The 27711-nt window shown below is 43.6% G+C and overlaps 1 protein-coding gene across 10 annotated transcripts in view; it reads left to right on the top strand.

Annotated features, from left to right (window-relative positions):
- The window catches only part of MAD1L1 (mitotic arrest deficient 1 like 1), a 347495-nt gene that overhangs the window by 194098 nt on the left and 125686 nt on the right, over positions 1-27711 (top strand). For all 10 annotated transcript variants that reach the window (XM_038187038.2, XM_038187039.2, XM_027469053.3 and 7 more), the window contains one exon: positions 1844-1934. In XM_038187038.2, coding sequence (XP_038042966.1) covers positions 1844-1934 — 91 coding nt within the window. The remainder of the gene's footprint in view (positions 1-1843; positions 1935-27711) is intronic.

Raw genomic sequence — 27711 nt, 5'->3', positions numbered from 1 at the left:
GACAACTTCTCACTTGTACCTGAAATTTGCGTTGTATAATTCTTGGATATTGGCAGATGGGCATGTTGTTCATTGTCACAGTGCAAAGATTTTCGGCTTAATTTAGATCGTTTAAAAGTGTGTGTTATCAAGCAAGATAATTAATTTTTAAAAACTATTCTGGTAAAGAATCCTCCAAAACCTGGATGCGAAGATCGATGTTAATATGTATTAGTTGCTCAGTTAATCACAAGAAGATAGAATGAGAAAGGTGAGGTTCTCAAAGCAGTGTTAAGGTTTTTGTACTCGGTACTTAAATGCAAGCAAAAATGTTATATTGAACTTTTTATAATAATTTCTCCTGCATAACAAGTCTGATAGAGTTCTCTGAAGGATTCAACAATCATTTGGCTAAAGCTGATATGGTTGATATAATATGTTTGACCTTTCAAAAAGCTTTGAGCCAAAGGTTTCAAAGAGACATTACTCTGTTGGAATAAGAAAGAAGGTTCTTTGTTGGATTATTAAGAATATAAAAATCAAAGAGGGCGTCCCAGTTTACTGTCTGCATCGATGGCCAGTAGTGGATGCCCATGCAAACTGGGCAAAGCTACTGAGGGTACTTTGTCAGAAGGCTCTCCTAGATTTTATTGTATTTTTTCCAGGATTTTCTGGGCCAGAGATTATATCTTTCTGTTTTGTGAAGCTCAGTACGTTTTTCTTCCATTAATTTATGTCATACATATTTAAAAGATGGAAAATCAAGGAATAAATTTTCAGTTTTCACAATATAGGGGGTTTTCCACTACGTCTTAGAATGGTTTTTATTGGGAATTTGTCCCAATAAAAGAAGTTTGTGAGTAGTGAGGGGATACAGTTTGAGGTAATATGAAATTATACAGGTTGTCAGGCTGTTAGTATTTCAGGAGAATCTTATGATGCTACTTGATAGAATAAGAGATGAAGTTGTAGATAAAAAAATATAAAACCCACGGGTGTATGAAAAACATCTTTTTCTTGTACAATAGTGGGCTCTAAAAGGGCTGTTATCACTCTAGAAAGAGATCTTACGTTATTGTGAACATTTCTCTAAACATATCAAGGAAGTGCTCAGTGGTTAAAAAGACAAACGGAATACTAGGAATTATTAGAAAACAAGTTGAGACCAAAACAGCCTCATACTACTGAATACATCTGAGTGCAGTTTGTAATTCTAGCTCTTCCTATAGCAAAAAAAAGTTTATATAAAACTTGAAGGACAATAAAGATGAACAGAAATATGGAAAGCTTTTGATGTGAGAAAAGACGAAATTGAGATTCTTCAGGAAATAATACAGGGAGGCTTTTAAAGTTGCATAGAGGAGAGCATGGTACAATTATTCACAGTTCTTCATTGGAGAGCTAACAGGCGCTCAGTGAAATAATCACATGTGAAGTATAAAACAAAATGAACTAATTTTTCACACAGCACATAATTAAATTGTGGAACTTACTGCCAAGGAGCATTGTGAAGGCCAAAAGTATAAATCAGATCAAAAAGAGATTTGACACATTCATGGAGATTTTAGCTGTTGGTGGTTATTGAACATGATGGCCTAGACTGGGTCTCTCTTCTCAGGAAGTATCTAAGTTAAATTTGCTTTATATTCAAGTTGTGTATTTTAACTATGAATTTTTGAAATTATATTTTAGTCATACAAAGTTAGTTCATGCAAATCGCTAAAAGATACATCTCAGTAGCATAGCTTTGTAATATTGAATACAGAAATCACCTGCCACTGTCCATGATTTCAGGTTTTACTTGATTATTTGTAGAGAGACTGGGCAAAGACAGAGTGTTTATTATCTTTCCTTTCCTTTCTAGGCTGAAAATTGAGGAGCTAGAAGCTGAACGCAGCAAGCTGGAAGAGGAGAACAGATCTCTGGAAATGAAACTGGAGAAGCTAACTCTGCAGGTAGGAAATGTGGAGGTCCAAAAGGAGTGGCTGGAGAGCCTGATACATCCATACATATCTAACAGATTGCCAAATTGAACCTTGCAACACATATGTTGATTTCCCTTAATCTGGGCAAGGCTTTAGGAAGCCTGTGCAAAATGCACCAATACGCCTTTATCTTTGTGTTATTGAAGTGTTTGGATGTTGGATTCAATCACACACATCAAGTTTTTTCAATACGCTTGTCTAGAACCACCCATTTGTGGCCTCATTGGACAGTAGTCTTCCAATCCTGGAAGCATCAGTGCTGTGGAGATGACATGGCAGCGTCACCAGAGCACAGTGAGAGATGGGAAGTATGGAGTCAGGAGGATGAAAGGGTGTGCTTGTTTTGCTGTGCTACTGCAGGTGTTTTACCGTTTGTTGAGGTAGCTGCCATCCTATATGGCAAAAAGTCTTCAATTTTTCACTCTGGCAAGATCAGTGAAGCCTCACCCTCCCTGAAGGAGGGCAAGGGAGCCCACAGCAGTCAAGTGGACTGTGTTCAGCCTGCTCTGATGCTGGTAACAGCTTTCCCGTGCAGAGGAGGAACATGGAAGTTTCCTCAAGCTTTCATAGCATTTCCTGTCTGAAAGGTGCTGGAGCAAACAAGAACCCGTTCACCGTTTGTTTAATCACAGCCCATCCTGCTATGAACAGTGTTCTCTCTCCCTGCTGTTCTCTCTGATATGCTGAACAGCTCAGTGTTGTAGCATTTCATTCTCTTAATTTTCCTTTCTGTTTTATTTTTTCTCCCCATTTTTGTGTAAATTGGTTTGTGGTAAAAAAAAAACAAACACAAAACCAAAACACTGTAGTTTCGAAATTACCCAGATTTCTGTCAGACCATTGATTGTATCCTGACACCTATTAGAGGTGAATCAAATCTTTTTTTTATTACCAATTCCTAGAGACAGGGGAAGTGACAGCTTTGATAAAGCAAGGAGCTAAGAGCTGCTGAGCATCTCTGCTGAGCCACGTTTAGTGTGAAATCTGTCACCTGGCTCTCCTTTAATTGGGTTTCAGTCATCAGGAGATGAAAGCTTTGGGCTGGTGTTTGGATGCTCAGGTCTCCAAAATACACAGCAGTAGCTTTGGTTTCAGAGCAGGTTACAACTCACTCAAGTCATATTTAATCTGCAGTTGTTGTCTTACGATGGCTGCTGGCTTGCCAGGGGGGCCTGACCAGAGGAATTCCCTGTTTTCTTCCTGATGCTGAGGCATGCTCTGTGCTGCTCCCGAGATGCCAAAACACCAAGTGTTGTAAGGCTCACATTCAAAGAGGAAAGATCCAAAGGCTAGAGTGTAGTCTTGCTAATGTGGTCTGCCTCGTGGTCATCAGCATCAGCCATTTGGATAGCTGAGCTTCTGCAGTATAAAAAAAGTAATGTGGTGATAGGCTGAGAACAAGATGCTCTTCTCCTCCCTTGTTTCCTACTTGGATTTTAGAGGTGGCTGCCAAAAACAGCTTCTCCAAAGGAGGAGTAGGGAGGAGAACAGAACTATAGGAATATGTAAGTTGAATGCTGAAGTGTCAGTATTGATCGGTGTGTGCCCGCCTGAATGGTCAAGATTTGGGAACTCCTCAGAAGACAAAACATCAGCTTGCCTGGTTTTTATTCACTTGGAGTATAAAATACCTTGACAGGCCAAGCTTGGAGTGACTTTTTTTTATACACGCTGGAAAACAGTTCCTTAGAGTGGGAACCCACTAAGTTAAGGATAAGCTTAGTAATTCACCTCTTTTATCAATGCTGAGAAAATACACTAAGGGTATTATTATACGCTGAGATAAGGTCACTAAAATGTTGCTATTTTGATGTTATTTATTCCTCTCTCTGAAAGAAATCACTGGGAAATGATGGGTTAAAATAACTTCCTTTTATCACAAAGAGAGAGGAAAAAAAAAGCAAGACAAAGTTCAGTAAAATTTTCTTGTGATTTCTGTGTATGAATAGAAAGATGATTGAAATTACAAACATGGGAAAGCATGGCATCAAATCAAATAAAAGTGTAAGAGAAAGTAGAGGGTGATATTAAACAAGGTAGGAAGAGGCCAATTTCTGACAAATCTTTATCTGCAGTTCCTTTTTTAAAATAAAACTTAACTTTCTGGAACTGTGTCTACTGAATGAAAGATGCATGGGGAGGCTGTATTGAAGCTGGGAAGAGGCAGGATTTAGAGTTAGGGCTTCGACTGCTTGACACAGGACTGGGCTGAAATCTGAATTCACAAAGCCGGGTGCAGTGAATGAAATCGAAGGGCATGCAGCTAATGTTTCCTAATAAAAACCATCGAGGTTTGACTGCACTGATGTGTGGAAATGAATATGATTTCAAAAATGTTTGCCTCCTCTCACGTCCTCTTGTAGCTCAGTACTGGCACGTGGCTTTTGCTCATCTCAGCTTTGGCTGCTGATAGCAGTAGGCACTTTGGTGTAAGATAGGCACGTGATTCACGCTCCCTGAGCTCAGTATTAGCAAATAAAGAAACAGAGCTACCGATGGCTATCTGCAGCAGCGTATATAACATCTGACATCTCTTTGTATTCCTTGCTTGTGTAGGGACAGCTTGAATTATGGCTGAAGGCGCTTTCCACCTCCACACACCCTCTCTTCCGAAACCCCTTGGCTCTTGACACCTAACTGTAGGCTGCATTGATTTTCTTTCACTGGTATAAAGACTTTAGCATGGATATTACTCACTGGTCAGGTCTTTACTGCTAATAAAAACCTCAGATTACAAAAACACGGGAAATGTTTGGACTGTAGGGAAATGACACCCTGCTGAGGTGCCTCCCCCATCACCCAGGACATTATCTTAAGAATAACATCTGAACTGTGTCTCAGCAAAAGGATTCAAATAATACATGGAAAGTGAGGGTTTAACCAGACAATTTTCTCTCTTCCTCCCCACTGTCTTTCTTTTGATGCAGCAAAAAAGACTTGAGTCTTTAATCTGGGAAAGAAAACGTGCTGTTACTGCTTGGTCTGTGGTGGGCAGGCTTGCTGAGATCTCCGTGCAAGGTTTGGTTTGTTAGTTGTCTGAAATGATTTGGGCCATCTTCCCGAGTTGGTGGTGCAGCTTGGCCAGGAACGAAAGAGACAAAAGACGGATCAAATCAGTGCTTTTTGGATAAAGTGGAAGGAAAGACTTGTGAAGAGTGTTCAATTAGCATTTCTTACTGCCAGGAGCCTCGTGTTTACAGGCAACCAAGCGGATGTGAAGTGTTCCTTATGCAAATACTACTCTCCTGCTTTTCCTGCTCTCTACTATTTGAGCTGAAGGAGAAGAGATTCTTCAACTTCGGCTGCTTCAAGGAAGATTGATTAAAATCAGCTGCAGTTTCACTTAATTGGAACCATATGCTTGGCGAAGGAGCAGGACTAGTTAGAAGTCCTTGTAATTAGTTCACAGCTGGTTGGTGAGAGAAATGAAATTCCAGTTTGAGTTTGATAAGTGAATCTCTATAGATACAAGTCAGGGAGTTGCTTTTTTTACACTGAGATATGTTTGGGCTTGGAAATAGTCACTAGTTCCCTAACCAAGCTAGCATCCTCATCCTTTTGTGTGTATCCATGTATATTTATGAGGCCAAATAGATAGAGCTGTTATTTTCTTGCTAATTTTGGAGTAAAAGGAATCACCTGTGGATGCTGGAAGTGAAAGAGCAGGGTCCCAGGAAGCTTGAAAAGGATCCTGGAGACATTCTGAGACCCTCGGTTTGGCTGTGGGAGAGGCTCAGGGCTTGGCATGGGCTCTGAGCTGATCAACTTGTGAGTGTGATGCCCATAAACATAGTAATAACTAGATGTCTTTAGCCTTCCTGCCAGTTGCTAATGTAACAGCAACAGCCATAAAAATGCGATGTTATTTGTATGTATTGAAATAATTGGCTTTGTCCATTATCTCAGGGCTTGAAAGGAGTTGACTGGTTAGCTACAAGTAGGAGTTCCTGTTTGAAAGCCACCTTACACACCAGGAGGGGAACATGGTTTTTACACAGCATTTTTTAATATAGAAGCAGAATGAAATAGAAGTGTGTTTGTACGATGCACAGCAGTGTGATTTTAGGCTGCTTTATCTACCCTGAGCACTGCAAGTTAGCCTGAGCGCTGTGCTGGCTCTGCGAGCTGAGCTCACCCGTCCAGCTGGGTGTTTCTGCACAAAGTTCAGTTTGGGATCAGGTGTCAGGAAGGATGAGGCTGCTCTGTTCTCTGACCTCAAGTTCTCCCAAGTTTCAGCTAAAACTCCTTGGGAAAATGAGGTCTCTAAGGCTCGGTCTACTTCAGGTCTATGTGGTATGGGGGACACCCATCAGAAAACGTTCCCCAGCCAGAAGCTGGTGTTTAGGCTCAATTTAGTTGTTGGAACTACAACCAAGGGACTGAATTCCAGTGTCCACAGAGGAACTGCCTGAGAAAAACTTATTCCACAAGAGGTACTCTGGGAGTATTTTTTCCATGCTGATATAACTTTATTCTGAGGTGTTCATTAATCCATGTGCAGTAGTTCCTTTCTAAATGTCAAACTTCACTATTGTTATCGACCGTTTTACAATTTAAGATATTAATCTGGTTAAATTCAATCTTAGTTTCGTCCAGGTTTTTAAATTGATTATTTTTGCACAAATTAAAGCATAAACCACTTGTCGACTTCACTGCTGGTTGTGTTGTAGCAGTAATAATTTAAAGATAAGAAAAAGGTGAGTTTTGCAGGCACTTTTTTTTTTGTGAGAATATCTGATATAATTGCCGAAGTTCGATACAAACAGAGTGGATGTCTGCAGGCTCTGTCCTGTTTGTCTGCTTTAGGTTATTTTAATTGGACCCTTTTTGTTGGTCCCACCCATGCAAGAGGCTCTGCAGGGACAGCGAGCAGCTGCTGCCTGCTTTAGTTCATTTTCTTCCAGGAGTCAAATGCCCATGGACGATGAATGTGTTGGGACATCCAGAGTAACCTCATGCCTCTATTTTGAGGGAGCTGTGAGAGGGTGCTGGGAGCTGTGCTCCAAGCAGACTGCTCTGTGTGATCCCCCGTGCTGGAAAAGGGAGTGTTTCCCCTCTTTAAGCATTAATGACTCATTTTATATTTAGGACTTCGGCGGCCAGGCAGTAACTGGCTTGGAGTTAAGAGCCCAAGGCAAAGTTGAGGTCATTTAACAGTCTAACTGTTCATTATGTGACCAGTGAAGAATGATGAATGAATCATTTACACTGTTATAAAACTTAAAGGGACATTGTCAACCTTTCAAGGTTTCCTAATTGACCTCTCAAATGCTCATGGAGCTTCTTCATGGATCATCTCAATGCTTTCCCTTCCTGGGTTAGCCTCTGAGGCACAGCTTGCTCTCACTCAAAGCCTCAGATGGTCAAGCTCAGCCTCACCCCCCTCCTTTTTTTGGTTTAAAAAAAAAAAAAAAAAAGGAAAGGAAAGAACGAATTTCCTTAAATGGGTTTGGGTAAACCACTTTTGTGTCTTTTCAGTCAGGTGTAGCTTTTGGCGAGGCATAGGAACAAATTTGTGTATGCTTCCAGAGAGATTTAATTACAGGATAGAATACCTGAGAATATACAGCGGGAAACACAGTAAAAAGATCAGCTAAGCAGAAAAGTGCAGGTTCAGGTCTCCAAAAGAAGGTCATGGTACAAAAGTACTGCCCCACTCTGCCAGTACGTTGGGTTTTGTGGGAGCGTCTGGAAGTGGCTGGGGTGCAGAGCAATCTGATCCTTTCCACAGACTCCTGCTGGATTTTTTCAAAAATAAAAACTCCTCTTTTACAGGCAGAGCTTATCTTCTGAATTTAACAGACTGCACCAAGCCTTTGCTGATGTAACAAAGTGTGTGTCTGCTCAAGTGAGCACCATCAAAGGGAGCCTACTCGGGGGGTCATTCCACATTCTGCTCAAAACACCACCAGCAAACCCACGTGGTAAATGTCTGTTGCCTTGGTTAAATTTGTCCCTTTTGGTACTAGTTATTGACCCAATAGTTCAAGTGTAGCACAGGCATTTCATTCACAGATCTGCATTCCTAATGTTTAGTCTCACAGCAAATGTACTTTCAGGTATTTATGGCTACCTTTATGCTTTCAGGAGCCTCCCTGTGACCTAAATGCCTCTACTCCTTGCTGTAAGCTTATAACCTGGATGTTACGGATATCTGGCTGTGACAGCTAGCAGGTATGGGATGCTTGCATGGAACATTTCAAGGCATTTGAGAGTATGCGTGCAGCCAGATGGCTGTGACTGCAGCACGGACTGGGTCAATCCGGTACCGTGAGCAGCAAGAGCAGTGATAACGGGGCAGGGCAGTAACATGCCAGTGGCTAGAGCAGTGCTGCAGTCTCTGAGCAGGTACTCTAGTGGTTAGGAGGAGCAAAAGCCTGTGTTGGTTGACCTTCGCTCTGGTGCTTGCACTACTTGGGTTAAGCTATAGCCAAGCTGCTTTGCTGTGTAGGTGTCTGTAGTGTGGTAGAGTGCTAAGTGTAGATGCTGAAGTACTACCCAAATGAATCATAGGAAAAGATCTACCCCTGTAACAAGCCTGTGATTTGTCCTAGAAGGACTCCGTGATTTGGGAGAAAATGTCTTGAATCTTGTGCGTGTGGATTGGGTACAGGAGAAAGTCGTAGAACTAGTATAAAACAGGAGTGCAACACTAGTTACATCATTATATATATACAATATATATTTCAGCCTTGAGGAATACATGACACTGAATTAGCTGAGGCTATGCAAATATTTGTACATGTAAATTCTGAAAACACTGCAGTTATTAGAATTAACAGCAATTAGAAATGGTCCTTGGGGTTGGAGAAGAGAAGCATAAACATGTCAGCAAGTTGTGGCGGTTCAAAGAGAAGCTGCTTCCTGGCCTCTGCGGCCCTGATAAATGTGATGTGCAAGTGGATGTCTAATAAAACAAGGACATGCATGGTACAGACTTGCTAATGTTTGTTAACATCAGGGACCGTGATTGCATAGATTCACATTTGTGCAGGGAAGTTTTACCAATGTGCCCTTTAAAAAAATTTTTTTAAGGAATTCGTACATTGAATATTAAACAACTGAAGCTCTAAATTTTACTGCCAGAGCTAACACTGTATTGTTTATTTCATGCAGCACCTTTCTTGAAGTTCTGCAGAAACTGATTAACATTTGCATAATACATTTAACACAAAAATCCATAATAAATTCATTAATGTACTCCTTTCACTATCCCTGCAAATATCAGCAGTTGTGTGGCATCACACGGCTCATTAGATGAGCAGAAGAGAGGATGGGTGAGCACTGGATTTCCTGAACGGCTCTAAAACAGGAAAAGGTCACTGCGCTAAGCCTTGCTACCTGAGCAGCAGCATGGAGAGCTCTGAGTGAGTGGGGAGAGAGCTGGGGAGGGAAAATGCCCCCCTGGAAAAGGTCTCTGCACCCGTAGGTATATGCAGCACAAACTTTATGAGATGGCATCCATACTAGAGTAGAAAAATCAGTGATGAGAACAAAATGTGGATGAGGATACAGCCACACCGAGGAGGAGGCTGCTCCTAGAGTGCATGTGTTGTGCAGGGCCAAACACCAAGAAGTTGTTGAAGCCCTGCTGCAGGACAAGAAAACTGCTTGGAAACAAGCCTTACTTTCCGAGCAGTTATTGCAGAACAAACGGTGAGGTTTTAAGAGTTGTGTAAGATTTTATTGTGTGGTAGGAGGTTCACTAAACCAATAAATCTGGGGGTATTGTGTGTGTGTGTACAGCTTTCATGGACAGAAAGCAGGGTGATGGACACAGGGCTCTGTTAGCACTGTATTGAAGAGCCAGAGGAATTTCAGCTACAAGATTCATGATGTTCAGATACATTTGTATTTATAAAATGCCCCTCCATCATACAATGACAGCTGATAAAATATTAGCAAGCAGCAAGTACAGATGGCTTCCATGCAAGAAGAGCATTGCACTGATTCCCCAGGATCACCATGTGAGTGAAAACCCAGGCTGGTAGGCAGACACAACCCTTTTAAAAAGAGGCTTCGCTTATTAGCTCCTCTAATCTTATTCATCACGTAGCAAGGAAAAAGCAAAGTTTCAGGAAATGATAAGAGCGACTGTCCCTTTATAATTTTCTAGTTTTACTGTGTAGTCATTTGATGGCACAAATTAGTTTTCCATTGTTCTTTCTTCATTTTCCATTATTCTTCTGCTTTGAATTCCACTGTGATGTCACAGAAACAAAACAAAAACGTCGTTTTGAGCTAAATAGAGAAAATAATGCATGGAAAGGTTTGTTTACTGAAGCTTTGTGCTTTTCCTTGAATTTCTATGAATAAACACCATGTCCTTAAGTTACAGCTCTCTCCATATTTGGCTTTTAGCTTTTCATTACTTGTTATCATTTCAGCCTTTGTTTGACGAACCAATTACTTTCGAACTTTTGATTAAAACAAAATAATAGGTCACAGTTTCGTGCTGTCCTTGTCTTTCCAGTTCTGTTATAGTCTGGCTTTTTGCCACTGATCTTTGTAAAGTCAAAGTTTTCAGTTATGTTCTTCAACAGTTTTATTCTCCTGATAAGGAGACCCTGGTTACAGTGCAGGATTTTTCCTCTGCTGCTTGGTATGCAGAAAACTCAACACTGTCTCTAAGAGACAGAGGGCCAGGATGTCTTACCTAGATTATGGGAAAGAAATGAAGTCAGAGTTCAGGTTTTTGGTTTGGTTTTGTTTTTTTTTCTGTGTGGGGAGGAGGAAAATCTGCCTGCTTCACGCTACAGTGAAGAGTGGGCAGCGATAGTTGGCTGTTAATGCTGTTAAAAGAAACTTGAGAAAATGGGGGTGATACTCTGAGCAGAGCCACTGCCGGGAAGGGCAGCGTGCTTCAGAGGAATAATGTGGTGTCTGCTGGGGGGATTCAGGGGTGTGAGATGGCGATACCTTATCTCCCACATCCCACAACCCTTTCTTTTGACCAGAATGACCTACCACCTATCTGACGCCTGGAGGCAAAGAACTGCATAAAGAAAACGGGTTTCCCCTAAAGAATTGTATCAAATAGTAGAAGGGAAACTTGATGTGCATTTGTCACTCAAAGGCTCGGCATTGTGCAGTTTGATCTGTAGCCGAGGCTTCGCTTAGGGATCAGAGTTTGTAGGGTGTCTGGGGAGAACCAGGGTGGTCTGAAAGGGGCCACACAGGGAGGAGTAACACCCCCATGCATGAGCATCTCTGCTAGTGCACCCTGAAGGCGGTCAGATCGCAGTATGGTCCCGTTCCAGTCTGTTTCGAAATTTGCCTCGATTTCCCTTTGCTTTTGCTTGATAAGGCTCTAAAAAGACAGATCCATATAAACCAAAAAAAAAAGTGTTTTTTAACAGCTTTTCTACCCAGATATGAAAGACAGGTAAGAGTAGAATGGAAAAAGATGCTTAATTTCAGTAGAGGAGCTGTTCTCTTCACATCCGGATAGACAGCCAGGATGGCAGGATAAGTGAAACGCTGAGAGAAAGGTGCATTTGTGTCTTCTTTAAAAAACAACCTGTAGTGAGATGCTGCTGCTGTTTGTGCAAAGGAGCAGTGCTGTCTGTAAAGCCCCGTTGTGTTCAATACGGGTGGGAGGTATCCCAGGTGATCTGTCCCATCTCTGCGTTTCCCCAGGCATGGGGTTTGGCATGTCAGGAACACCGCTGCTTCCCCTGCTCAATGTTTAGGCCTTACATACCTTAAATAATACAGAAGCTGTGCCAGTTCTTTGCATTTTTGGCAGGGTGTTTAAAATGAAATAAAAAATCTCCGAAATACATTGTGCATGTCGGACACAACATCAGATGTGTGGTTCAGATTGTGACCTTTCAGAATAAAGACGGCGCTTTAGAAAAAAGGGGCCATTGAGATTCTGGCTCTGGTAGGATGAAAAACTTGAAAATCCACTAACATAAAGGCTGCTCTGCAAGAACGGTCTCCACAGAGATCCTCTCGTGTGCTTTTGGTCTTTTTCCAGTGGACACATTCTTTCTGTGCAATACTACCACGGTTGCAATCAGTAGTAATTACAGAAAATTTCTCGTTTTTTATGGGTAAGGGGATGTGAAAAGCTGTTGGCAAGGCAGTCTCTGTAGGGGAGCTCAGCTGTAGAACTGCTTTCCCTCTAGATCGCGAGTTCTGTCCTCAAGGATATTTCCTTAGGACTCAGGGATTGCTTACGGGTTGGTATGATCAGGGTGCAAGAAGTTTTATTAGATATGCACAAGTTATGGTGAAGCAGCATGAGCACTGAAATACAGCACGTGGGTTTAATTATATGTACAGACGTGTATTTGCACACAAGTGTTAGGATGCATTCAGTGGTATCCACGTATATCCATGTTTTGAGAAGGGTGTGTGCAAAATAGGAAACTTTACCCAGATACTTTCAACAGAATAAGTTTGGAGTGGGATGAGAGGGACTGTAAAGGTGGCTGAATATAGAAGGAATAGGGAAGGAATTGTTCTTGGGATGAGAACGGACGGAGGGGGGAGGCTGGGTGCTTCCAAGGGGTGCTGCAACCATGGCAGCTGTCAGACTGTTCCCAGAAGGTTCATAAAAGCTCAAATGAAGGATGTGGCAATATCACATTCCTCATGGTCCTGTTCGGGTGGATGGTGGGATGGAGTAGTGACTGTGCAACATACAAAACAATTTCCCGCATGGAAATTAACTTCTAGGGCCAAGTTATTTGGGGATTGAAAGTACAAAGCCTTTTGGCTTTTCTGCTTTCCCAGGGTCTCTGATATCCTCTGAGTAAGATGCTGCTGTTGGCACTGACCGTTCAGAAGCCAGACCCGTGTCTCACCTGGACAGTTCTTTGTGGACCATTCTCTCAAGCATCCTAGGAAAAAATACCAGATGTCCTACAAAACAGACCTACTGGTCGATTCACCGGTATATTCCTCCCGAGCCTTTCCCTTTCATCCTCTGCTGTCTCAGCTCCTTGGATGTTCTGTTCAACTTAATGCTCTTTACTGATGTTGCATGCTTCCATGGGATCAAAAAGAGACCGAGCCCTTTTGATATGTGTGAAGGTTGGAGATGATGCCCTTCTGCTGATGTGCGCAATGATCGCTTGAAAACTTGCTACTGGGCTAGGTTCCTTCTGAAGTATTTATTTCTTGAGGCAGTCAGATCAAGATAATGTTGAATTCACTGCTTGGAGCAGTTAACTCAAAGCCCTTCAGAATCCAGTAGGTTGCCCCCATGGCCTTTCCTCGTATTGTTTCAGTTTATCCATAAATCTCTCTTACTCTTGTAAATTCTATTCGAGGAGGTGACTCTCCCCATCTGAAGGGATTTCAGAGCTGCTTGAAGTCTGCTTGTACTGGCAGAAAAAAACAATTGAGCTTTGAGTTCGAACTGAGAGGCAGATAAGATCACCAGAAGATTTCCACAGCAAATGCAGAATACATTCTTCTCTAATGGATTCTTAGTGCTATCTGGCAAATAATTGAATTGCTTGGGGAAAAGGAAGAGGGGACTGGGTTGCTTCTTTTCTTTTTTCTTTTTTTTTTTTTTTTTTCCACACTCCCAAATTTTATGAGGATAGAAAGTAAAAGGTAGCTTCTCCGCATGACCCAGGATGTCTGTCAGAGGTAGCAGGAGCTAATTAAAACGTCACTTTTTGTTGCTGAGGGTGATGAGGTAGAAGGGACTGATTGCTTCCTTGGTTCTAGGGACTTTCTTGAGTCTTTGCTTCCATCTCCTCACTGTGAAAGCAAGAAATTCATGCTTTGGGGGTCGGATTGAGGCCACTGGGTAAATCTGGCCTCTTTCTGTCACTGGGGTAAAGCAGGAGACAAATCCATTCCTGCTCTACTGCAATTACCGAGGCAGTCTCACTCCAGCTGGGCCATGCCAAGGATGCTGTTTCTGCCCATCGTGGTCAGTGCTGCTGTACTCCGCGTGGCCAGACCAAGTGCTAGGAGGGGCTGGCAGTCGGTCCTCGGTCCTCCGGGAGGTTTGCCCAGCCTCTCCGTTTCAGTGCCTTGCCATGTGAAGGGACAAAGCCAGGCAGCATCCTCCTCTTCGATTCCTTCTGTTTAAAAGTCCTGAGTATGCCCTGGTAAGCCAAGGGAATGATGGGGAGAGATAATAACACAGCCTTTGGTATGTTCTTTGGAAACACTCAGATGGGAAAGAGGTGGTCCAAGCCCTGCAGCCTGCATCATTGAAAAACACAGAACAACAGCAAAAGGAGGAAAAAAAAAAAAAAAAGGATGATCATCAGGGAAATTGCTATAATGGTAAGATAATTAGAACACAGAATGATTAACATTAGTCAGTGTGCTGCGTTGGCAAGGACTGTGCAAGTTGACATAATAGGCCTCTTCCATATCAAACGTGTGGATTTTCAGCATTCAATTTAACACTTTCATGTGACTTTAATAGAGTTTGCTGCTGAAACAGGCATGTGGTTCTCTGGCACTGCTGTTGGCTATTTTTGCTCTCCCATGGCTGGTCATTCAAAGGACCATCTTGCGTTCTTCTTGTGTCCACTGATTATTGAAGGACAAAAGCCATCCTCACCATGGAGTCCCTCCAGAAGTGAGCTACTAAGGTGTACTCCTTCAGTTGTACCTGTTGAAAATGAATCTCCCTAAAAACTGGCTGCCAGCTCTCGGCAGCTCTCGGTGTCGGGGTGCTCTCCTTAGCACAAGCTTGGCTTTTCCTCTGTGTGCTGCAGGGACCCAGATCCCCCAACTGGCATCTCCTCTGTTACAGCCGATGAAACCCAACAGTGCTTTGTGGCAGAAGCCTTCCTGACCTCAGTAGTGCTTTTTCTCTGTCTCAACCCCTTTTCTGAGTAGATAACAAATGTTTTTTCCTTAAAGAGTGGGAGAGAACACTGCCCAAATCCCCCCTTTGCCTTGGGCCCTCTGTTTCCTGCAGGGAAAGGGACACTGGAAAGGAATTGCAGTCATGCAGCTGTGTAATGAATGCATAAAGAGTATTTTATGTGTTTAGTATTTTGTGGATTATTTTTCTGTCCTTCTGACCCCACCTCAGATGCAATTCCTGCATTTTATCCGTTCCTTTGGGTTGGGCAGTCAGCAGATACAATCGAGGCCTGTTGGGATGCAGCGATCCGGCATACAAAGCGTTGGGACCGAGGAGCCAGGACTAATGGGGAACAAAGCTGGCAGCAGAAGACGGAGAAATATGGCAGAACAGCATTCATTAGGGATCAGATTCAATAACTGTAAAACGATAAGTTTATGATCAAAGTCTTACTTGAAGCATTTTAATGACACAGTTGTTTAATCCATTTAAAGCAGATAGATAAGGAGTTAAGTGAAATCTACAGCAGGCGTCTTTCTGAGCTGTTTATGAACCTGTTACAGGCTACAGATCGCTGTGAAAGGCACAGGATGGATGGCTGCTGTAGCAGCTGAATAAAACATAATGGGCAACCAGTCTTTATACGCTGATTTACATATGAGGTCAGTAAAACTTAATGCAAAGGCTTGTGGTTTGTCTTAGGAGCACACGTGGTTCCTCAGCTATTTTTAACGTGTATGTTACTAGCAAGAGGATGGATGAGGGAAAGGGCAGAATTATTTTCAAACCATTCTGTGCCAGGACATTTAATTCCCAGTGGGTGTATGTCCTCTGGAAGCAGCAGCAGCACAGGCTGCTGTAGTGACAGGGCTGAAATGGGCTCTGGCACTTCAAGCACCGTGTCATCTGCCATGGGAATTACACATCTGAGAAAGCTCAGGGGGTCAGGGGAGCACACAAGTTCTTTCTCATCTTTTCCTTCCATTGCTGGACTTGGGCCACCTTCCGTCCCTCACCTTGCGTCTCTCCTCGGTGAGTTAACCTCCTTCCTGGCTTTTCTTGCCAAGCATTAAAACTCGGTGCAGAGTCAGGTAGCACTTCGCTGGGCGTGCTGGTGGAGCAGGGATCTGTCTTTGTAGCTGTTAGCCACCTGGCCATTAGGAATCACCTGGTGCCAATTACAGCAGGAGTGCTGCGTGCCTGTCTGGAGGCTGTGCCTCTTTCTATTTCTCAAGTACTCCTTCTCCCCTTTAATACTCCTCTCCCAGCAAACACACTCCCAGGTTTGTGACGTTCCCAACAGGTCCCACGTCCCGCGTACTCCCCCAGCAAAGGAGTCCTTTCCGCTCGTTAAACGCTTGGTCTCCGTGCACAGCCTTTTCACAGCTGTAGAGAAGCAAGCAGAGGGGGCTCTTTCTCTACTCATGGCTCAGGGCTGGCCGAGCTGCTGGAAGCAAAGTAGTCGCTGCTGCTGCGTTGTTCCAGGCAGTGTTACAGCTCCAGCTGTGCCTGATGCAGGCAGTGGCGGGGTTGGTATCAAGCTGGCAGGGAACAGGGAGAATTTCCGGGGGCTCCAGGCCGTCCTGTTTTCTACCTGCACAGAAAGTGTTGCTGTCCTGCAGTGGTATTGATTCGTTTTAAAGTAGGGAGGTGATAAATGGACGTTTCGGGTGGTTTGGGTAGATGTGACTGCAGTGGACGGAGCCGTTTAAATCGAGCCTGGAGTATCTTCACTTACCTCATGCTGGTTTTCTTGCTCATCCCAGGAGGAGGTGAGCTCACATCTAGCAGCAGAACAGTCCTGTGGAGGGGTTTTCTCAGTCCTCTTCCCTGACCCTTTGCACAGAAGCAGTCTCCATCCTTTTCCTCTGGTGTCTCTGCCCCAGCTGCCTCCTGCTGCTGCCACTCAGAGCTGGGCTTAGGCTGAATGCCGCACAGCCCCTGCAGCGTGCCCCAGCAGCCAGACCAATTACAGGTTTTTAAAGCAGCCTTGGGTCCACTGGCTGCACTATTTCCTGAGACAGAGTAGATGTTAGCAATCTCAGCTCTCTGTGGTGGGTATGCAGCACGTGAGTAAGCAGCTTCTGCAGAACTTGGAGATAATTGCCCTGAAACTTCATCCCTTGTGCTGCCAAGGGGATGTGCAGCACCTTGGACCTGGCAGCCCCAGTGGCATGCTGTGGGTTTGAGGACACAGTGGGACAGAAACATTTTGGTGTTGAAAGAACAAATCCACCCGATTCTGTGACAGTTAAACTTGCCTGGACCCGAGCAGCTTTGGCACTTCTTGGGCCCAGCTGATTTATCCTTGCAGAAGTTGAGCTCTCGGGGCCACGTGCTCCTCCTGAGGGGGCTGCAAGCACCACCCAACCTGGTAACCCAGCATTTGCTGACCAGCTCACCTCGTAGAGCTATGCTCCTGACTTCCCTGGTTCTTTGCCTAGCGGAGCTGCTTTTTGAATAGGATAATATCTCATTTAACAGCTCTTGAGAGAAGCCAAAGCATTTGTGTGTGTTTTAACTTAATATGTAAGGTACAGAGCCGGTGTGACACATCGGTTCTTAACAGCAGTTCTTACAGCTGAATTCTTCCAGCATTCAGAAAACAAGTTGGAGTTTGCAGTTGGTAAGGATCCAGGCAGAATTTCTAAAATTGAACAGTATTCACAAGTTCAGCGTGGACAAGCACATTGCTGATCCAGAGTAAACAGGTGTGTGCTGAGGAATTACAAAAGTTTGGGATTTTTTATATTTTCCACATAGAGAGACAGCCATGTTATGGCCTCCTGGAAGGTTTTTTAATGTGGATTAGAATTACTAGCATTAGCTAGGAGGTGGTTTAGGGGGGTGTTGGAATTGGGGATTAGTGGGCTGTGTTTGTCTATTACAGAAGCCCACTTTGCAGCTGACAGCTGAAGTTGGCTCTCAGTGTGCCGGCTTGTGCTGCTCTAGGTGCTTCCTGAGGGCAGGACCATCAGTATTTATCCATCAAAATCTCTGCTTGATGGGCAGTCGTGTTATTGTTCCCATAGTACATGTGTGCTAGGTGAGAAATAATCTGAGATTACCAGGGTAAATGATGTTTGTTCAAGCTGTTTGCTTGCCAGTTCCAGTCCCGCTCTGCAATCCTTCAGGTGCCTCCTTGTCTCAACAAAACGAGATGACAGATGATGCCTTCAGAGGGCAGCTGTGGAAGATGGATGGGTGACGTGACTGGCAGCAGAGTGTGAGATGGGAACATTAAAAGTAGTCTATTAAAACTCTGGCAGCAGAAAACAGCAGCAGAACATGTATGCAGAATGTTTATTTGGCAGTGAACCTGTACACACATGGTTAGAAGATGGATGTATGTGGAGAGATGTTTGTGTTCAGTTACTTCTTTTCCTGAGCTTTCACATCTCAGATTTAGGTTTCTCTCTTCATCATCTCCCAGAGAAAGTAGAAGTGCTTAAACTAACGTCACTCCTTGTTTCAGAGCCCTGATTCCAGCCCATGGATGACCGCGCTGCTGTAACGCTGCACATGTGGGTAGCTCTGGACAAGGCAAGTCATGGGCTGGTCTCTGGCAGAAGGAGGCCTTATAGAAGAGTTGAGCCCGTTCACATCGCTGACGTTGCCTGTTCCACGAGACAGAGCACAAGGCTGCCTGCTGGGGTGCTGGGGAAGGATAAAGTGCCCAGCAGTAGTGAGCATTTCCAGTGCCTAAGGGACAACTCAGGGCTGTGGCAGGAGGAAGGAGACCTGCTGATTTAAAGCCTAATGGCCAGGAAAGGTGGCAGGTGACAAACCTGTTTCCACTACCTGATTTTGTTTGCACTCTAATCACCAAGTAACCCTTTTATGAAGCTTTATGTAGTGCTCCAATGAGCTGGCTTACTCTGTATGGATCAGCATGTGTGTGTTCAAGTTGTCGTTACAACTGTGAAAAAGAAATTTCCTTTAGGGGAAAAAAAAGCACAACCTCAGTGGCTGTATCTTAAGTGTCATTCTGCTTTTCCATCACCTGAGGATTTGAGTGGCTCTGCCAAACTGAAATACTAAAATGAACATAGATTTGAAAGTATTTTTATATTTAGAGGAATTGATTCCAATATAATTTCTCTCCAAATTAAAACTCTCCTTGAAAAAGATTAAACTGTCAGCGATAACATCAAGGTTCTTGTTATGTCTAAGAGGAATAAATGCTGAAGTTACAGAATTGTCTGGAGGCTTAGAAAGTAAGAGGGGGAATTAATAATGTGAGAGAATGGATGAAAGTGGTGAATAACACTTTTTTGAATTGGAGGAAGTAGAATGGGTTGAATTAAGAGGTTTATGGCCAAAAAGAGTACCCATTTAGACTGATTTGCTGTATAATGTAAAAAAATAGTTTGACTTAGAGAAATCTTTATGCAGTAACTTGTGGTTGCTTGACAGCCTGTTTTTAATAAGGCATCAAATATTGATTTAAAGATACTAAGCAACAGACATTGTATAGGTTTACCTGGCTAGCCATCCCTATTAGAAGTATGTGTTCTTTTCAGTTCACTGACTTCAGTGTGAGCTATTGGGTTTTTGCTTTGCTTTTGTTTGCTAGATTAAAGAACCATCTAGTATTAGATATCCACTAAAGACCTTGATCAAATTGCTTCAGCCTTCTCTATAGTAAATGAAATAGTTTGATTTCCATTCATTGCTCATTGTAAGGCGTGTTTTTCAGATCATGAATCATTCATGGAAATCTTCTCACAACTTTCCTTAATTTTCAACAACCCTCTTATGCTGCAGGCACACCTCACCTGGCTGCATTATCACTCTAGTGGTCTCATCAATGCTATATTCAGAGACAATATTGTTTCTCTGGCCCTACTCAATTTTCTCCATAAGTACATAAAGATTCTTGCTAGTACCCTTTTTTTCCCCCACAGCATTAAATTGGAGGTAACCCTTAGTTATTAACCGTGGCCAAGAACCCTCCGCACAGCATTGTCTTCAGAAAGTACCGGCTGTATTGTGTGCGTGAGACGAGAATCTGTGCTTTGGGATGGCTCACGGTGTGTTTGAATTCGTGTAAAAAATTGTGCTGGGCGCAATCAGATTTCTAAGCTACCTTTGTGGGCTTTGTTGTTTCCGACAATTTTCCCTTTGTGTTATCTGCATGTTTTACTAAGGATTTATTATTTTCTTATGCATCCTAGAGAATGTGTGCCGCATACTATTGGTAAAAGAAGCAATTCTTAATGGAAGTGACTGGAAAATGTCACTGTTAGTTCGTCAGTCCTTGGTCCATTTCAAAACTGTTGTAGTCTTACTTTGCATCCTGCTAGTTTTAAAAGAAAATGTGTTTTTGATACCGAGGCAAATATCGTATAGGATTCCTATTCTGTTATGTCAACACAGTTATCTTAATTAACTAGACTTGAAATCTCTTCAAGTGTATTTGACAAGACCTGTTTTCCATGAAATTGTGTTACCTGCTTTTTCTGATCTTTTAATGGAGTTATGTATCAGTCCTGTCTTGTGAGTTAAGGGGATTCAATTTGTTGCATTTTAGAAGCTTCATGAAAAGTGAGCGAGGAAGCAGATAACTTGATCTATATGAGGCTAGCTGCTTAATCTCATTTTTCAGTCTTCACAGTCTATTCACCAGCCAGTGCTGCCTCATTCTGACTGTAGCAAATGTGAAATGTGCGGATCGATACTGCCAATGAGTGATTAGTGATTTGCAAACGTCAGTAAGTGAATTCATCTGATTCGAGGTTTTAAGTTGGAGAAGAAAGTAGGGAAGTAGTGATCGAGTGGACTGAAATAATGGAAACAGATATTTCCTCTCAAGTGAAATGTAAACATTGTTGAGCTCTGTTAAGCAAGAAGATGGTAGAGATTTGTACTCCTTTCACAGTGATTAGAGAAAATAATATTTTTTTTCTTCTGAAATCACCAACATCAAATGTGCTTTTCCCTTATCATCTCTCTTATCTTTTTTTTTGTCGGCTGTTGACCTGCTGGAGGATAGAAGTGTATAAATTCATGCAAGTAAGATTTCTTATCATTTTTCTTGAGGCCACTTATTACTGGTTTGGGCAGATAAATTCAGAGGTGCTCATTCACTATTCAGTCTCGGTTTCAGGCAGGAGCTCCCTGGTTTGTGCCAATACATCCCATACGCATCAAAGACCATCAAGGGTTCTGCCCGTGACAGCAACTCGGAATGAATGCCTTTAATTTCCTTAGAGAGCCTGCGTACTTCTGAAGATTGCAACTGAAGTAATAGTAATTTGGAAGAATTAAAACCGTATTAAATACAGACCAGTGACTAAAATATGAAAAATGGCCAGAAAAGCACGGCAAAAGCCTAACCCAGGAAAAATGCCTCCCTCCATAGCAAATGTGCTTTGACCCCTGGGAAGTTGGCATGGTCGTGTGCTTAAAGATGCCAGCCAAGAAAGGGTAGTTAGCGAAGGATGGAAATGCTGTCTTTCAGCTTTGCTCAGTTTAAGTTGAAAAGATGATACCTTCTTAACTGCAGCCAGTCTGTGTTTCTGGGTTATTCCTATATTTTCTGATTAAAACTTAACAGGAGAGAAGTAACTAGCAGTGCCGGAGCACGTTGGGTAGCTGCTGTAGGGCTGAGCTGTCCTGTCTTCTGGTGGTTTGCTACACAAAGGCTGAAGAGAACTGGTTTCCCCGTGGGAAGCACCAGAAAAATACAATTTCTCTTAATTCACAATTTTCTTTCATAAAAATGTTCTGATTCATAGTGATGGAGGAGAGCGGTGATAAAAACAAGGCCTGAATTTTGTACTGCAGGAAGTGCCGTGCTTTGAATGAGGCTTTTGTAGGGCCTTAACAGTTTATGGGTTGACCTGGCAGTCATAACTCTGGGAAAACCTGGCAGTAAAACTTGAAATCATTGCTCCTCCACGTCTCCAGTCCATTAGCATGGTGAAGTAAAACCGGTGAAATAAAATCAAGCAGGGGACAGGACAGCTGTATGTCAGACCGTTAAGGCATACACTGAGGTCCGGACAGTTTAGTGTCTACCAAGTATCTCTCAGGATAGATTTAAAATTGGTTTTGGCTCAGGTTTGTAGCAGTCTAAGCCTGAATAAAGATGATGCATGGTTGGAGATGAATTGATGCAAGGCAGGGTTAGCAAGGTGACAGTCGTTCTGCTAATGGACCGGTGATCCCAGTGTTACGTTCCTAAGCCTCTTCCCATCTCTCTGGTTCAAACTGCATTTAAGAAGAAATGGATGAACAGTAGTTGAGGCCTTGCTGGCAGCCAAGAACTATTTTCCTCCAGTGGAAGCCAAGGAAGTGTGTTTTAGCAGATGGTTGTACTGATCGAAGCCCCCCACGTGGACAGTCTCGCCCAGCACGTGCTGTGTTCGGGCATGAGATGCTGGGGGGATGTAGCTGACGTTGCTGGTAAAGGTGTAATGTAAATCACACTCCTAGCCTCGTGTCGGGACTGGTTCTCTCTCTGCCATGGGAACAGAAGGGCAGAAACCAGTTTCACTGTGAGGCATTTCTCTGGGGGCAAGGTGAGATGGATCCCTTGTGCTGGCCGCTCCTCCTCACCCTCTGCATTCAGACCCCTCCCCACATCGGAGCCCAGTTGAATCCCCCCTGCAGGCCCAGGAATTTATTCACCTCTGGAGACTCTCCAGGTCTCAGCAGCACAGCGGGTAAACCAAAAACAAGTTACCAGCTCTTACTTTCTCGGGCCGTGCGTTAACTAGTGAGGAGTATTGATTCAGTTTTGATGTGAGGTAGTCTATAAATATGCATGAGGATTTAGGGTTATTTAACTGTGCTTTTTAATTCTCCTTGCATTGCTGACTCTTGTAGTCGAAGGTTTCTTTGTATGCATAGCAAGCTGCTCTGTGACAGCCCTGTTCTTGCTGGCTGGGACCTCTCTAATGTTTGTTAATCCTAATTCTGTAGAAACCTCTAATGTTCAAGGAATAAAAGGACACAAAGCGGCTCGCTTCGGTGTGGGGACCAAGGGAACAGAGTCCAGCTCCCTGTGGACCTGGGTAGGGAAACCTGGCACCAAAAGGCAAGGAGGAAGGGAATGGAGGAGACCTTCCTATGCTCCTGGAGAGGAGGAAGAGAGCTCGTTTTGTCAGGGTTCCTACAATTTATTTAATAAAGACAGTAACCTGAGCAGTGGTGAAGAGGGAAGGAAAAGCTAACATTTGCCCTGAGGAGCTGGAAGTGAATATACCCTCTAAATCGATACTTGGGTGTTTCAGATACTCTGGTCTCTTACTTGAGAGAGAACAGAGCAAATAAAAGAGGGTGCTGCATATTCAACACATTTAACTGAAACCATAGCGACTCGTCCTGGTGAATAATGCAGGTACTACATGGAGAATTAAGACAGGTACTTGCATGTGCGGGTGTCTTTGAGATGTTGGAAGCTCCCTCACTTCTCTCCCTACAAAACTAGCTGTTACTAGAAACATTTCTTCGTGGTACCTGGTCAGACACCGAGGGGGTGTTGGGGAAGATCAGCTCTCCCCAGGGGAAGCTATGAGACCAACACTGCATCACTGAGAAGTGATGGGGATAAAAACCTAGCAATTCTTCCCTAACTTTCCTTCCCTTTGATGTGTAGCAGGGATGTATTTTGTTTTGTTTTCCTCGTTTTTATCTTCTGCTTGGCCGAAGCAGGAGGAAGGTGGGAGGCAACAGCCGCTCACAGCGAGAGGCTGCGGTGGAGCTTGTGTAACCTGGAGCACGTTTGCTGTAAAACTCACTCAGACGCTGACCGACTGCTCAGAGAGCCTGTCAGAAATGACTCCTCCGACCCATTTGCATCTGTCAGAGTTTCTGTGTGATGTGAAAGGGAACTTGACTCGCTCTTCAAGCAGAGCAACGTCCAGCTCGAGGCAGGGAGCCTGCTGATGACAGCGGGCAGCTCTGCCCCGCATGCATGACGAGGGTGGGCGTTCAGCCACCAAAAGGCAGTGAAGCTGCTCCAGGTTTGCCTCGTACCCTGTCAGGTCTGAGATATGCATGCAAGGCCATATAACTGTACTTCTATATGCTCTGCATTACAGGATCAGAGCATCCCGGTCTGCTTGAAGCTTGTGGGAAGTTTCAGTGTTGCTGTTAATGCTCTCGTGGCTAACTTCCTCAGCCAACGTGGGGAACGTGTGTTTGCTGTACGGATAAGCAACGTGATTGACAGCTCTCCTTGTCACTTGCTGCTCAGGTTGGATGTGCTCAGCTGAACTTTGGTGCATCCTGCATCAGATCATGGAGGTGGTGGCTTCTTGCACCACTGTTGTTTATGTTTCTTTTAATATAAGATACTCTCAAAAACTACCCATGGAGGTTTTGCTCTTTCATAGTTAGGTATAGCAACTAGAAAATCTTATTACACTGCAGTTTGGCTTTCCTTTAAAAAGACTTCACATCTTGAAGGAGGAACCTCAGGTATCATACTCCACTCTGACTCTTCCTTCCTGTTTGAATAAGGAGGATCCTGGGCTAGCACAGCGGATTTGTGCTGCTTTTCTTCTCTGTGATCTCCCCTTGAAATCCCATCTGAATTCATTCCAAAGTAGAGCTTTACAAGGAAACACAGAATTACCGAGACATTAAAGTGCGATTTATAGAGCATTGTTGGGAGGGAAAGCTTTGATTGGTGAATATCTGGATTGCAGTCAATGCTACAAAAAAACGTACTTCAAATGTCTTCTATCTTTCTGGTCTATTTGTACAGTATCTGTATGTGCACGTTGCATGCACAATAAGAAAACAGAGCAGCAAAGTAGTATTTTTTTTTTCACTGTATACTCCTCTGGAAAAAACGGGCTTGGTCTGGCATTTCTCAACAGCATAACGCTGTTCTCAACCAATGGTGACTTCATTTGTATGGCAAAGTTGATAAAATATTTTTTTTTTGAAATTAACATCTAGGAGAACCATCATTTCTCGCTGTGAAGTTAATTCTTATCTCTGAAAAAGAATTTTTAAAACTCAAACCGTTAGCTCTTTGGGGCTGTTTTCTGAATCAAGATTGTTTTTGTTTCCCCAGTGTCTTTATCAGAGGTTTTTGAACCATCACAGGTCTCTGCATGCTACCAGAATATAAATAACAGCAACTTTTTATGGACTTTGTTCTCTGGAAAGGCAGGAATCCGGGGCTTGAAAAAATTGGAGGTGAAGCCCTGAAATTCAAAGCTCTATCTAGGTGGTAACAGTGTCCTCAAATGGCCTGTGATTTTCTTCAATTTCAATAAAAGGAAGAGCTGCAAATGAAAGGGACGCTGAATGTTTGAATGCATTTTTTTCTTCTCAATTATCCCAACTTCGTGTCACTCCATGTCTGGCTGGCCCAACTCTTAACCTTCTCGTCACGTTTATTTGCATCGCAGACCTCATCCGAATGCCCTACTCCATGCAAATTGCAGTCTTGCATCCTCGGGGGGATATTGCATTTGAAAGTGGGCATAAAGAAAAGATCTCCTTTTTAAAACCGTACCTGAAGGGCCTCAGCAGCACTGGCGAGACATTTTATTTTATTATTCGGATTGCAGCAGCGCCCGAAATGTGTTACATGTTGTACCAAAAGGTATGGTCTGGTGTTAGAGTGGTGTGATTAGGGCGATTAGAGCTTTTTGTCTGCAGTGCCTCCTAACTCCTACTGCCTCTCTGGCTCATTGCTAATTTTCTGTAGATGCTGCTTTAGAAGAGGGCCATAGGGAGGAATATCAATGAGTACATGTGTGGCAGGTCAGCTCAGAGGGGAAAAATGAAATGGTTGAGATCTTTGGGGAAGGAGCAGCTGATCCAGGTGTTGGAGGTGTTACTGATGGAGTGGGGAAGGTAATATTGGGGAAATAAAGCTGGATAATCATTCATGGCATGGCGTGTGAGGGTAAGGGTCTGAAATCTGATGTGGGAGCTGTGGTAGGGTTATTGGGGGATGAAGAGACCTAACTCAGCCTATCAGAGATTATCCTCAGCTCTGCTGTTGTGGGAATGGCCGACGTGGGTGTTCAGAAGACCCCAGGAGAGCTGCCGGAATCAAGGTGTATGGAGCAGAGGCCGCATTGTTGGGGCCGAAGAACAATCTTTGTGTTTTGGGGAAGAAGTAGCAGGAGCTGAACTACAAACTGCCTAAGACAAGGATGAAAAGGCTGCCCAAATGAATTTCTGCTCCCCAAGTTGTCTGTGCTGCCGATACACACGCAGATGATGGAGAGAGTAAGGTGGGAAGGAAGGCAGGGTACCAGCACGAGACCTGGTGGGAGCAAGCGAGTCCTTCCCTGACATGCAGCACGTTCAGGTTTTTTTCCAGCTGTTTGTGATTTTGCGTGCCTGCCTTCTGGCAAAGCTCTGAGGAGCAGGTGGTGGTTGTTGCTTATTTGTTATCTTGCTTTGTCTCGTCTTTGCAATCCATTTTTGTTATTACAGCCCCTGTTCCGAGGGCTTTAAAGATCCCTTGCTGGAGTTATCTTGTGTGGCAGGGGGAGCGGGGCTGGTCAGCGTGCTGCGATCTGTGCTCTGCGTGCACTGGGAATTCTGTGGGATGCTGTTTACTTTGGGTTTTACTCTAATCACTTTAACAAGCCTGAGCAAAGAAACGAAAAGAACAAACCCAAGAAACAGAATTTCCATTAAAATGGCATTTCCTGAGGAAGGATTAAGCTTTCTAAGACAGCCTCGTACCATGTGGAGAAATGCATCCCGTATTTGTTCAAGGCAGTTGAGAATCCAAAATGGATTTTTATTTTTATTTTTTTTAAAGAAGCTGTTAAAAATAAAATAAAGCTAGGCCAGTTGAAGCTGTTCACCTGCATAGCCCAGCTGACTCTAGTTTAATAAGCAACTGCAACAAGAGCGATGATTGCTGGGGAATTTGCATGTGCCTTTCAGGTGATAAATTCCAATTTTGCCTTCCCACTGTGTTTCTTTATTCTTCATCTTAGAGTAAAATTTCCCAGGGATATTGATGAAAGACTAAAACCAGATGATTCTCGATGTAAATGCTATACCATTAAGTATAAGCTACAAGATAAATGCGTTGAGCAGAGACTTCTAATGATTTGTGAATTCTCTGCTTTCATAATTCACTAAAAGCAGCAGAGTATTTATGGGCTGTGTGTGGAGCCCGTGTGTGTGTGGAGCTGTGTTCAGGGGCTGTGTTTACTCACAAATACCCCATGTTTTCAGAAGAGTAAGGCAGTCATTGCAGAAACCTGCAGCCTTGGGCAGGGCAGGCATTTTTGTTGCAGCTTGACCTGTGTAAGGCTCTGGTTTCAGGAGGAGGGCCTGAATCCAAGAATAAGCTTCTGCAGGTCCCCAAAAGCAGTGTCAGCCCTTTTAGCAGCAGAAACTTGGATTTTACAAGAATTTTCTGGCTGGATCCTGACTCAGTGAGACCAGCCAGAGGCCTCCAGTAACGTTTTGTCACAAAATGAATATACGAGACAGTCTTGAGTGGAACAGGGTAAATAGCATGGTAGATCTGGACACTGGGGTGTGCTTTTTCCCAGTCATTTTCTGGCCCTGGGAACCCCTCTTTTTGACCCCACCTTCTTTTCTGGAGCCCCAAGCCCCTGGTTTTCCCAATCTAAATACTACAAATCATTGACCTGCTTCTGATCAGCCTCCTAGGCAGTGATTCTATCTCATTTCTCACTATTTTTGGAGGATACGGGACATGCCGTTTTCTTTTAGTCCAGAATTTACCAAAGTTTAAAACCAGGCTGTGCTGGCAGCAGGCAAGTTGCGGGCTGCTTCTTCAGAGCTCCCAAATTCAGCTTTGGAGATTCACTCCCCCATTGCCCGTACCCCATTATCTGCTGTGTGTTAGCATGCACCAGCTGAGCTCCTTTTTGCCTGCGAGAGGTAGCAGATGGAAGCGAGTGCGTTCTCTGGCCAGTTGGATGCTTTTCAAACACTCCCCTCCACCACCTCTCCCATGGCTTATTTACATTTTTTTATCTGTAT

This window comes from Anas platyrhynchos, chromosome 15 (assembly GCF_047663525.1).
Source record: "Anas platyrhynchos isolate ZD024472 breed Pekin duck chromosome 15, IASCAAS_PekinDuck_T2T, whole genome shotgun sequence".
In the NCBI taxonomy this organism is placed as follows: Eukaryota; Metazoa; Chordata; class Aves; order Anseriformes; family Anatidae; genus Anas; species Anas platyrhynchos.
Note: the sequence above shows the minus strand (reverse complement) of the source record. Positions and strands in the feature narration are given on the sequence as shown.